Here is a 13434-nt window from a genome sequence, read left to right on the forward strand (position 1 = left end):
GCAATACACTAGTACAGAGAAGAAGCTCTTGTTGAATACTTATTTATACTGTACATTAAATATGATCATAATACTGTTCTGCTTAAATGATATTAAACAGGGATTAAAATTTTCTATATTTACATTTATAAAGGCAGCAAAATCAAGCAGAAGTCTCTACTTTGAAAAACATTCCTCTTTTGGGTTATATAGTAGAAGAGAGGGAAAAAAAAATACAATGATGGAAATGTGAAACAATAATTACTAATAAAAACACATCACAGAAGCTGTACACGAGTATTATGAAAATTTCTAAAGTAAGGCCTGTGCTGAACTACAGATGTAACAGTGTTATTGGAGTGCAGTGGAATGAAGTATGCTGCATGTTGAAGACATTAATTAAAGCACTTTAAATTGAAAAATAAGGATAAACAACTATATTCATAACTGAGCTCAACACTACAAAACACTCTATGCATGTTAATAAAGAATTACTGATGAAATAATTGTTGTAAGTTTCTTTTACATTTTCAACAGGAAAATGCTTTTGATATAAAATATGCAATCGAGAATTAAAACATATAATAAACCATTTTTATTGGTCTTAAAAACTTCTGAAGACTCAAGAGTTACCATTTAATTGTTTGAGGTCAGATCTCTCTGTTCTTAGAGGGCCGCGGTATATGAGAGGGTCAGTTCCAGAGAAGTCTGCCACTGTTGCTGAGTACAATTGTCCCTCTGGAAAGATAAAACATTAGTGTTACATGTCTTTATGATCTTTATGACTGAAAAAATTATAAATATAATAAAGTATACATGGTAACTGAGAGACGCAACTGTTAGGTTAGATTAGATTAGTACTTGTTGCATAGATCATGAATACAACATTTTGTAATGATGTGGAACGTGCCAGGTTAATAAAAGGTGTCTATACAAGATATTAAATTACACAAAATATTACATGACACTTTTTTTGGGGTGGGGGGTTGAGGAAATTACCCACTTACTATATCCAAAAATTCATTTAATGAGTAGAAGGAGTTGCCATTAAGAAATTCTTTTAATTTCCTTTTAAATGCTATATGGCTACCCAAGTTTTCTAGGAATAAATGAAAGTTTCCTGAAGGGGACCTATATACTGTTACAATTATAAAAGAGCCCTCCTTCAGTTTAAGTTGACAGGCACATACTTCTATGTGTTGCACTAGACAAAACTTTTTTGTATCCAAGCTTTCTAAACAGTGATAACTTTTGACATATATGGCAACTCCTCCTTTCACCTAATTCTCTCTACTCGTATGTGCAGCTAGTTTATAACCACTGATATTTACCTTTTCCATATCAGACACAATGTGATGCTCAGACAGGCATAATATATCTATTACATTATAAGATTCAATGTCATCTAAACAAACCAGGAGCTCATCTACTTTATTCTCAACCCCAGGATATTTTGGTGAAAAATGGTAACATTATTTTTTACTTTACTTTTGTGAGAATCTACTTTTTTCTTTAATCTACCAAAGTGGTTAAATATGGTAACATTACTATTTACTTTCCTGTTGTGAGAATTTTGTGAGTTTTGGACTTCTTTAGCACCTGTCTGCCTGAACTTCTCATTGGACACTGATGTTAGTCTAAAGAAGAGGTACATCCATGAGTACTAGTGTCCCCCCTTACGGATTTCATTAAGAACCCTGCCAGGTTACCCTTCTCTTTCCTATTGACGTGTAGGCCATGCCTTGTGAAATCCCCCCTATCAACAGCCTCGACAGGAACAAATCCAATGTCTGACAGAGTGGCCACCCTACACAACTGATCCAACTCCATATTTACCCTCCTGACAGAGCGGTTCAACTTGGGCTGATCGTGCCGCACGAAAGCAGGCACCAGGCCAACAATGGTATGGGTCGTTGACGAGGCTATTTTCAGCAGGTCACACTCAATACTGTAGCCCTGATCCCTATCAATACTGTTTCCCACTCCACCCACTATCATCACAAGATCCTGCTTTGTGAAACCCCTGCACAAGGAACCTATATCCTCTACCACCTGGCTAAGACATGCACTTGGCTTGAAAAAGTTTGTGACCTGGTACCTGTCATCTAATTTTTCCTGCAAAATCTGGCCCACACCTCTTCCATGCCTGCTACCTAGCAACAGAACTTTCCTCTTACTTTCTACTTTTTTTTTTTTTTTTTGAAACAGTTGGTTTCCTAGTGTGATTCTGTTGCATCTTAACTACATCTACTTCTACTGGAGCCTCTTCCTTACCTAACTGTGGTAGCAAGGCAAATCTATTAGCTGCACAAATTGGGAAACTGTCAGACACTGTCCTCTTTCTATGGCCCCTGTTCCCAGCTACCACTTACCACCACTGTTTACTCTCCTCCCCCCAATCTTAAACTATTTTGATATCTGTTTATAGAGTTACTGCCATTAAATAGATTGTGTATGTTATTGATTTTGGTATAGCACTGACACTAGAATGACTTACTTCTGTGTAAATATTGCTAGTATTTGTCCAACATTTACTTACCACTGTATATTGCAGTGCTGTTGTGGTCAGGGTCAAATGGGCACAATCCTCTTCCCTCATATTCTTTCTCTACAACATAATCTCCATCCTGCAAAAAAATAAATTCAAGTAATCAGTACAATATATGATACTGCACTGTGTGCATTTCTTCTTTTTTTCATCTGCAAAGGAAGACACGCTGCAGTCAAAAGGACCCAAAAACTCCAATCCTTACACTTCACAATTTTTACTGAAGGAATATGTTGACAGTGTGTTTTCATTCCACAATTATAGACAAATTTGTATGGGACCATGATGAGAATTATATCAGTGGCAAGGTTATTTAGAAGAAAACAATATGGATGATTAACGTGAATTCATATATTATGCTGGGATTACAAGTGTCATGGATACAACTTAACGTCTGCAGAACAGCTGTTAGAATAAGAAAATTCAGTGAATCTTTCACAGTAGTTCATAAGTGTAAACTGTTTGATATCAGATTCTTTCTAACTGAAAGATAAGAAAACAAATTGCAGTAAAAAGTAAGTACACATACAGGATGCACCTAAAGAAAGAAACAGATGTACTCTTCCAAAATATTAAAGAATGGTTCATCAAAAATAAAATGAAAATGAATGAAGAAAAAACACATCATCTGATATGCACCCTTAACAACATCAGATGCTATGATAACATGGAGGCTGTCAAACTGTTGGGCTTCATGATGGTCAGGAAACTAACAATGAACGAACACACAGTGTACGTATGCTCCAAGCTCTCCTGTGTAATATACCTTCTGAGGAGGTTAAAAGGTGTACTGAGTGACCAGTATATTATGCCCTGATCCATAGCCACATCAATTATGGCCTACTGTTATGGGGACATTCTGCAGGTTATAAGGATGTGCTAATTCTACAGAAAAAAACTCTCAGAATAATCACATCAAGCAAAAGACAGGAGCACTACAGACCTATATTCAACCATTTAGGAATTATGACAGTCTTCAGCCAGTACGTGTTTTTATGTCTCAGCAGTGTGAAATAAAACCAAAGAGTCTTCAGCATGAAGCAAGATAGGCTACACACAATCACAATACCCGCAACAAGAGGAGCATCAAAATACTCAGGTGTCGGCTGACGGGAATGCAAGACAGTTTTCCAGTGGTTGCCCTAAAGATGTTCAACTCACTGCCTCAAGAAGTGCAATCCCTGCCACTAGGAACATTCAGAAGGAGAGTAGCACAGGACCTGAAAGAATGTCCATTGTACTCCACTGGTGAATTCTTTAATAGTGACCAAAGTGAATGGACAAACAAACATTGTTTCTATTAGGCCTAAGTATAAATGTCTTAATTTTGTGAATATTTTTTAAATGTATATATGTAATTAATCTTGACGCAGTCAGTCCAGTCATGACTGGTAAACGACACAGACCTAGTAATAAGGTAATAAATAAGGCAACAGCTCACTTGGGTTGGTCTGTGGAACATTCACTGAAAAAAAGTAGCTTGATACCATTAAAACCCAGGCAATGGGATGTACAAGGAAATGGGTTCAACTGAAATAATTAAATCAGTCACTTTTCTAAAGTTGCCTGTAAGATTTACTTCAAGGGGAGGTACGAAAAACCCATTTAGATGCAAGAACAAGATAGGAAAAGTCCTTAATTCATTAAAGGCTGTAATTTACAATAAAGAAATAAAGTTACTTCATGAATATTATGAAGTATGTGGTACCACATTTCTTTATGTGTATGTTACAAGTAAAGCACATATTTCTGTTCTATCCATCACATTTATTTTGGATGCAATACATAAAAGAATACATGCTGTACGAGATAATGGAAATTGTCATTGAAATTTAGTATTAAACCTATGATCGGTCTAAGTTTGGTTGTGCAAATCGTGTTGGTTTCGCGTTAAAAGATGAAATACTGTTGAGATTTCATGACTAATAGCTCTGGTTATATTTGCTGCCTGTCAGTATTCATTGTTTATTTTGGGTATTAGAAAGCTGCCTTTCTTTACCCTTTTCCTGGATACGAAAATTACTAAATGCTAAGTTGTATATAAAAAAAGTGGGGGGAGAGAGAGAGAGAGAGAGAGAGAGAGAGAGAGAGAGAGAGAGAGAGGATTGTGTGTGTGTGAACCACCTGTACGGTACTTACAACAATGAAACAAAATTCACTGTGATGAGTAATTAATTTACTCCACTGTTTCCGGTGATTCCAAAACACATTCTGTCGTTATTGTGTATTTGTATTCCTCTTTGCGATGGAGAATGACGACGATCTTTATGATCTCCATTGGCTGTGGGTTGAAGCTAGTGGACTCAGTACTTACATTTAGATTTACACAGACAGATAGAAAATTATTTCTCCTGAATGTACCCCAACAGTTTCTTCTGTCTCAGGCAGCATCATGACAACACTCGTGTAAGACCTAAGACGGATATTTCAGTCAAACTTCTTTGACAAAGGTAGTGTAATACAATAGCAATATTCTCTGGCTCTCTTTTTCTTACAAAATGTACGGACACCTTTCACGCAGTGTCTGCTGGGAGTAATGACCGCTTCTCTCGCGATCTGCATTTGTTGCGCTACGGTGCACACACGGTACATCGCTTGGCCTAACTGCCGTTTACATTGAACCGATGAAAACAAAATGTAATTCCTGAGTGCATTGTATCACTGTTTTTGCCGATATAACAAATGCCAACTTCTGAGGATAAGTAAAACATTACTTATGGTTGTGTAAATAAATAGCTTGACTGCTATGGTATCGCAAAAACGAACTTAAAAATATATCCGCAGGCAAGGAGTTCCCAGGAATTTCATAGTAACTGTGTGCTACACGTACAGTTTATCAAAAGGGTTGTCAATTATTGATTTAGCGCAGAACGAAAGCAGAGTGGGGCGCTGAGAGCCGTGGCGGACCTGTTCGTTTGACCCGCTTTGCCGCGGGGATGTATGTTTCACGAGATGAAAGAGCATAAATCAGACCATACACGTGAGCGGCATTTCAGCTCTCCAATAATTTACGGCTTTGCGAATGAAAATGTTATGTTGACTATCCGTCAGATTTCCTCACATATTTCAAGATTAAATATAAGTTGCTAGAAGTCTATTGCCTCTCGTCTGACACCACGAAATGAGACCGAGCCCTTCGACTGTTTCCCAGTACCTTTTAGTATTCGTTCCAGTTAATGTTTTGATATTGTTACTCCCACCGCTCGCAAAAGGTCCGTGTACGAGCAGACGCCTAGTCCAAAAAGAGCCGGTTGAATGTGTTCGAGCGCTGCCGAATACGGAAAGTTCCTCCTATTCCTCCAGGCAATAATTCCAACCGATCTGACTGCATTTTGTCCCACCGTACCAGTAACTTCCTCGGTCTGAGGCATTAGCCGGACTGATTCACACTATAGCCATATACTCCTTCGATGTGCACATCCAGCTTTGGTTGGCACTTCTGGCTGATGATAAAGAAGGCACACACCAAACCTCAAAGTTGTTCTTTCTTACCTCTGAACTTTAATTCCCTTTCCAAATTCCTACTCGGTTTCCTTTACTGCTTGAATGGTGTTAGGGTTGCCAGTTTCTGCAACACTCCAGATTGGAACGACAATGATAACTCCAAATTTTAAACCCGATCAGGTGATATTCTATTAGAGGAAGGACATACGCAATTTAGTAACCATAAAACTTTTTTGAAATCTTTTTAGTGTAAAATACGGTATTAATAATTTTGAATATAAATACTGTAGAGTATATTTAAGCACTTTCAAAATATTCAAAATGTTAATTATCGTGTGAGTATATTATCTCATCGTGAGGCTGATCTCTGACAAAATTGGATGTATCTATTTCTTTTGCTTTAGTCAAAAAATTCTTCTCATGCTTAACACTAAGAAAAAAAAATCCTGACAACTGTACCGGTAACTATGTGCTGCAACTTAACGCATTTCACCATTAAAGTGTTGTTACTGATGCGTGCTAACCGTGGATGTATCTTATTTCGCCTTTCTAGATGAAAACATAGCCGTTTAACTTGGTTAGCAAGTTAAATAGTCAATATTACTTCGATTTTAATCGTATTCGTACAACAAACGTCGACTATCGATCGCTGATGATTGACCATTGACGTCAACAGTCTACATGTAATTGCCGTTGATTCTGACTTACAGTTCGTATTGGTTCGTTTAAATAAAATCTCATTCAATGATATCATAACTTTTCAGATTTCAAGGTACTGTTTGGTAGTACATAGATTGTATTCTTTAAGGTACATAGACAGCTGACTTACGCTACAATTTAAATAACGCAAATTCAAACTCAAATGGGCTGTCTAATGACAAATGAGTTTTGTGGTACAACTTACAGTAATACCCACAAACGCGTTACAAGATAAATTCAACTTCAATATATTGACCAACAACATACTGAGACACCGATGTAGTTTCCGTAATTGAGTTGTACGAAAAGGATAAATTAACGGAAAAATATTAAATACGGGTTTTTACCGTCTCGTGCTTAGTTAGTTTTGTGTTCCATGGATCACTTGCCGATAAATTGTAATGATGTGGAACGAGTCATTTTTACATACACATAACAACCTAAGTTTTAAATGTGGCTGATGATGAACATTTATAAAGTCTTTTTTAAATATCTACAGATGTGTTTAAATAATTCCTACCCACCGCATTTTATGCATTACACTAATAGAAATTCCTCTACAAAATAGGTGTTGTCAAGGAGTAACTGTCTTAGTTTGTTTTCAGATTTTACTTTGTTATCTATCAGACATTTTATATCACTGGGCAAGCGATCAAGACTTTTTGTTGCAGTATTATGCACTTCTTTTTGTTCTACCGACAATCTTAATGTAGAGCAATGAATGTCATTTTTGTTCTGGTATTGTAATTATGTACATCATTGCTTCTCTTGAACTGTAACGTATTATTTGCAACAAACTTCAGGAGGGAATAAATATACTGTGAAGCAGTAATCAGAATGCTCAACTCCTTAAATAAATGTCTACACGATGGTCGTGTGTGTGCGCTACATATTACTCTTACAGCACGATTTCGAGCAATGAGGACTTCCTTTCTTAAGGTGAGTTACCGCAAAACATTATTCCATATGACATTATTTAATGAAGCTATGCAAAATATGTCAGCTTACTAATTTGTCTCTCCCCAAATATTGCGATGATTCTAAGTGCAAATACGGCTGAACTAAGTTGTTTTGGGAGTTCCAAAAGGTGCTGTTAACCATCGTACGACAAATGTCTTTAGTATATAACTGGCAAACCTATTCAGCGCACAGATTGAATAACGTCGGGGATAAGCTACAACCCGGTCTCAGAAATATTTGCGATTGTTGCCTTATGGAATCGGAAAATTGTTTCTTCAACATTGACAAATTCAACTAATTAACCAGAAAAATAATTTTCGATGTTATTTGGCACTTAGAAACAATAAGACATAAAGATAAAATTATAAGGTATATATACTAAGATGGTCCGAAAGAACGGATACCATCTTAGTATATATATATATATATATATATATATATATATATATATATATATATATATATATATATATAGTTAAGGCTCACCAGCCACTTGACAATCTTCTTCTTCTGTGCGAATGCACAAACAGTGCCCGAACTCTTACGGGAATCGGCAACGCGCCGCGAGTAATGAGTATAACGGGCGGGGGTACTACGAATGTAGTGCGGGACAATACGTTGAAAATGTGGGTTTCGCGGGAGGCGTGCCACAGATAAAACCCTGCAGTCGCGCTATCCTCTGTGTCCTCGGTGGCTCAGATGGACAGAGCGTCTGCCATGTAAGCAGGAGATCCCGGGTTCGAGTCCCGATCGGGACACACATTTCATCTATTCAGCCGGCACGGTAGCTCAGCGAGTTCGGTCAGAGGGTAACGTGCCCTCTGTAATAAAAAAAACTGAGTTAACAGATCAACAACGAACTTAAATGGATGTCTTACGACGTCCGCTCCGAGCAGATACAACGAACTAAAGCGAAAAAAAAGATGGATAAAGCGTCTGCCATGTAAGCAGGAGATCCCAGGTTCGAGTCCCGGTCGGGGCACACATTTTCATCTGTCCCCGTTGACGTATGTCAACGCCTGTAAGCAGCTAAGGGTGTTCATTTCATTGTAAAATTATAAGGTACTGTTCAGAACCATCTAAATACTGCTTGATGTGTTTAATACATATTTTCTCGAGGAAATGAATATAGACACTTTCAAATTTATGGAAGGCGCTTTACCTTACCATTGTGGTGTTGAGAATTTGACAGTCGACTTTTGTCGTTGGCATGCATTATGAATTTTGCTTTGGTCATTAATAAACTGTATTATTGTGACTTATTCCTACAAACTGTTACTCTATTTCGATTCTTTTGTAGAAACGATGGTCCCTCATAACCCTGCTTCCACCGTTCAGGTGCGAAACCACAGAAGAAAGCTTTCACAACAAACGCAAATTTGGCTTCGACGTATAAACGAAAACGACCATATGAGGCGCAGTGTAGGAATAAAACTTCAGGGGCGCTGTAATATATTCAGTTGCCACGTGCCAGCAGAGACAAGAAATTCGGTCGTGAAGAAGGGCCTTTAAGGAGTCACGAGGCTGAGTGTCGTTTGGCAAGGCACCGCGTTGAGCGCGTGGCGCTGGGGTTCGTCCTCCACTGAGCAGCTGTCTGCAGGGTGGAATTGATCACCGGCCTGTGCCACGTGGTGCATGGCGCTCTGCCAATTACCGCCACATCTCGGGTTCATAAGCGCGCGAGGGTGGCCTGGAAGCCCGCCAAGGGCGCGCGCCTCCTCACAGCACTTCCCGCTTTGATACTGCGGCGCTCGCAGTACCAACCAGAGGGACAGTCTTCCAACTCAAAACTTCCTCCATTATGGCCGTTTCCATAGACCGCGTTCTTCGCTACGCGTGTCAGCGTACTTTCTTAGGTCTCTTTAGCGAATCTATATGCACAATTTAACCGCGCGACAGACTGGTAGACACCATTTGAAGATTGATTTGAACAGCACAGTCTTTCCTTAGGTGTGGTTGTACCGGATGTAAACATTAAATCATTTCAGCAGTAATATCGAGAGGAAATGTAAATGAAGCTCAGGGACACAGAAAGTGGTAGCTTATGACCAACGCTTACCGGAAATTCTTCGTTTACATTGAAAAATTGCAAATTCCAATACCTAGCATGAAGGATGTTCCGTAGGTTACCGCGAACTTTCGCCCTAGAAAGATATGCCGATTCTTTCTGCGATACAGGATGTCTATGGACAATTTCGTGTGGCCAGAAACCGCCTGTCGTCCTTCCCCCAGCAGTCCCAAGAAGGAAAGTAATCACTGGTGGAATATACTAGTTATCAGGTTAGAGTTTCGTACTTTTTCGTAATATTCAGGAAAATTGCGCTACGAACTAAGAACGGCCGTGTACCACCATATTTCACACGAAAACAAAGGATAATCAGCGCCTGCAGTATTGATCCTGCTGGGTATAAAAGAGGAGAAGATCAAGAAGGCGAAAAAAAGCAGCAGGAGTAGGAGGAGGAGGCAGATGAGTGCAATAATTACATTCCTTCTTTCTTTGCATAGTGATGAGAGTCCCATACATAACAAGATCTTAGAAACTCAAAATATAAGAATAAGTTGTCGACATGCTTCCTGCCTCGCGGTCAAACGGTAGTCTCCGAAAAAGTGTCAGTATCAAGGAATGAGGTTCCATTTTCCAACAGAATACAACAGTGGAGATAAAAAGCAAGAATCATTCACAAATTTATCATGTCAGTGTCATTCGTATCAATTGGCACTAGACGGCATATCGGCGAGTGTTGCATCACGATCTGGCGAGATGTAAGTAATTATTGTGTGAGGATGTGAGATTTGTTCATTTCTTGACAGAAAAACGTATATATAGGTCAAAAAGACAGACAGAAGATTTTATACAAAAAACACAATGTAAGTTATTTCAGTGGTTTACGAATTCACATGTCGCGCTGGAACAGTCACCTAGAATAAATTTATGTTTTATTAATGTTGTTAATATGTTTTCTCTAGTGTGATACGTTCTGTCTTTAGGGTCCACATGTTTATAAATGCAAATGTAACTACGAGAAATTTCCAAATTTCTGGAGGATATGAAACTATACTGAGTCTGTAATTGTTGTATCCTAGAAGTTGTTGCAATAGGTTTAGGAAACGAACGAAGTGGCATAAATCTCCGTATAATAGATAGCTAGCTATTGAGGATTTTTGTAATGTGCTTACGTTTTCTCGGAGCCACAATCAGGAATTTTAATTAATAGGGATTTATGAAGCTTCATTTCGCGACAACGCTCGTTATTGATACACCTGGCAGTAATCGCAACACTGATGAGCGAATCAACAATAAAGAAAATTATAAAGCTACAGTATTTTGTTTGGTGTGTTTCCGGTTGACACTTGCGCTAGTTGTGTCTGCTTGCGGAACGTCCACTGGAGGAAGCGTTTAGCCGTTAACTCTTGGGGCAGCTTGGAGGGTAAGCTCTCAAGCTGTGAACTTGGAGGTCGCTGAGATCTGTCAGCACGCTCTCCTTCCCCGGCAACTTCCTATCACGTGTAATCTTTGAAGTCCCGGCCGCGGACAGACTTGCAAGCAGCTGCAGCCGACGGCACGGGCATTTCCGGAACGTGCGACAGCTAATGCACGGCTCCGTGCAATATTCACAGGATCTTGAATAAATAACGCTATTTACGCTTTCATTATACTGTACAAACAACTACTTATTAACTGCCCCAGTATATTTACATTATATATTATTAAAATGCATATCTGCCTCCCGGGAGAATTGTAGAAGAGTTTTTGAATTTACTTCACGACGTACTTTGCAGATTATTACGATATTTAATATTAATGAGACCGAAGGAAGTTTAATTTCCTAAAGCCCTCTCCTGGTGTGCCGTTCCTTTCTTTCGCTGGTGAACCTGTCGTATGTAATTGAAACTTTGTCCTAGGTTTCCGCCCACACCGAAGCAGCCGTTCCTCTAGAGCGAGTTCTTTTCCTTTTATAATTTAATCTATATTTCCTGAAGAAGGTGGTGGTGGTGGTTAGTGTTTAACGTCCCGTCGACAACGAGGTCATTAGAGACGGAGCGCAAGCTCGGGTTAGGGAAGGATTGGGAAGGAAATCGGCCGTGCCCTTTCAAAGGAACCATCCCGGCATTTGCCTGAAACGATTTAGGGAAATCACGGAAAACCTAAATCAGGATGGCTGGAGACGGGATCCTGAAGAAGGGACTAAGCTTTTAAACTAAATGCAAACTTAGTAAGTACTGTGATTATTTCGATCAGTGAATGCGTATTGATAGCAGAAATATTTACTGATTCAAGTATTTTCGACGTTGTAGTGCGATATACGTTTTGTAATTACAAATGGAAACATCATGTTATTTATTTTTCGTCGTAATATAGGCAACTGCTTTTACTTTACGCTAAGAGGAATGTTTGGGAATGCTTTGTGATTGACTTCCGCCGCTTATAACCACAATGGACCCTGCAGGTGACGAATGGGAACCAGTTTACGATTACTAGCCAAGTGGACAGTTCTGTTCTAAATCTGGGGTTGGAAAGTCTGATGAAGGACTCTCAAGTACTCCATACGTAAAGTTATATTAATGTTTTCTAAGAAATGTAGGATTAGAAGCTGGTGCTGGATAAATATTTAAAACTGATTAACTTCAAACAGGTTTGTTGGCTGCCAGTAATGTGAGTACGGAACTTTTATTTGAATCCAGCATCAAGATGAACCGTTATAATTTCAATTGTTTCTTCGATTCAATAATAACTAATCTGATTTTAAACTTGTGGGGTTTCGTTTAAATAGTCTGCATTTATTTCCAACCCATACACCCTAACACGGAATTCTGTATTTGAGTGCACTGCTTATTACGTAGAGAAGGGACCAAAATCAATCCAACTGCTTAGCAGCTGTTGAGCTTGCTACTGCTTTGCTCTCACTGTCCCTAATAATAGTCCGTACTGGCCACAGTATCACAGTGCCTGTATTGGTAGTGTTCGGAATTCAATTAAGAAACTGTAGTATAAATATTAGCTGATACAATTTTTCCAACATTTTTCCGCAGTGTCGATAAAATTTACCTATTCTGCTATCAATATTTTACAGTCCACCACTTGGATGATGGAAATGTTTCTTGATTCATCCACTGTTTGTAAAATGGCAAGTATGCGTGGAAAGTCTCCGTGTAGCAGAGGTGACATCATAAGTAAAATGTTTCGGGGTAAAGTATCCCTCACTAACATCGAAGGTTTTCATACTGTAACATACAGTTTCCAGCACGAAACATAGTACATCTTAATGTATACAATCTTTAAGAAGTAGAACTAAAAATAATGATGAGAGAGGCGGTAAAATAATCCTGTAGTCGCGGGAGGCAGGAACAGAACATTTAAACAAAAATATCGAGTGGGATACGTGGTGATTTTGGGGGGAAACTTCAGTAATTACCGAAAATGAAGAAATTTGTGTTAATAAATTAGAATAACGCTGACTATTTCATAGACTAGTGAAAAGGAGTTCACTTTGCAATGTGTCCCTCAGTACTCAGTTACTTACCTTGAGGGCGTAGTGCCGACATAGTGGCTTATAGGCGTTCGTACCGCAGATGAGTACGCGGTCATCGTCAATTTTCGCCAGGACTCGGATGTAGTTCTGGCAGTCGTCCTGAAACACAAAAATTCGTTAAATTAGTTGAGCGAAAAGAATAAAGGCGTCAGAACACCGAATAAGACCAACTTAATACAATATAAATAGAAGGCGGATATTTCATTAAGTGAAAAATATTTCCGGGAGACATGGTCTTCAGTATATGAAACGGCTTGGAACAACTAAACATAA

General features: G+C 38.8%; 1 protein-coding gene and 1 non-coding gene across 2 annotated transcripts in view; one reads left to right on the forward strand and one right to left on the reverse strand.

The window, feature by feature from the left end:
- Positions 1-13434, reverse strand: part of LOC124799122 (semaphorin-1A) — a gene marked incomplete at its 5' end in the record, with an annotated part of 341830 nt that overhangs the window by 22682 nt on the left and 305714 nt on the right. The window contains 3 exons of the mRNA XM_047262659.1: positions 613-717; positions 2519-2606; positions 13153-13260. Coding sequence (XP_047118615.1) covers positions 613-717; positions 2519-2606; positions 13153-13260 — 301 coding nt within the window. The remainder of the gene's footprint in view (positions 1-612; positions 718-2518; positions 2607-13152; positions 13261-13434) is intronic.
- Trnat-ugu lies at positions 8314-8388 on the forward strand. The gene has a single exon. It is a non-coding gene; the product is annotated as a tRNA-Thr (tRNA).

Source organism: Schistocerca piceifrons, chromosome 5 (assembly GCF_021461385.2).
Source record: "Schistocerca piceifrons isolate TAMUIC-IGC-003096 chromosome 5, iqSchPice1.1, whole genome shotgun sequence".
Lineage (NCBI taxonomy): Eukaryota > Metazoa > Arthropoda > Insecta > Orthoptera > Acrididae > Schistocerca > Schistocerca piceifrons.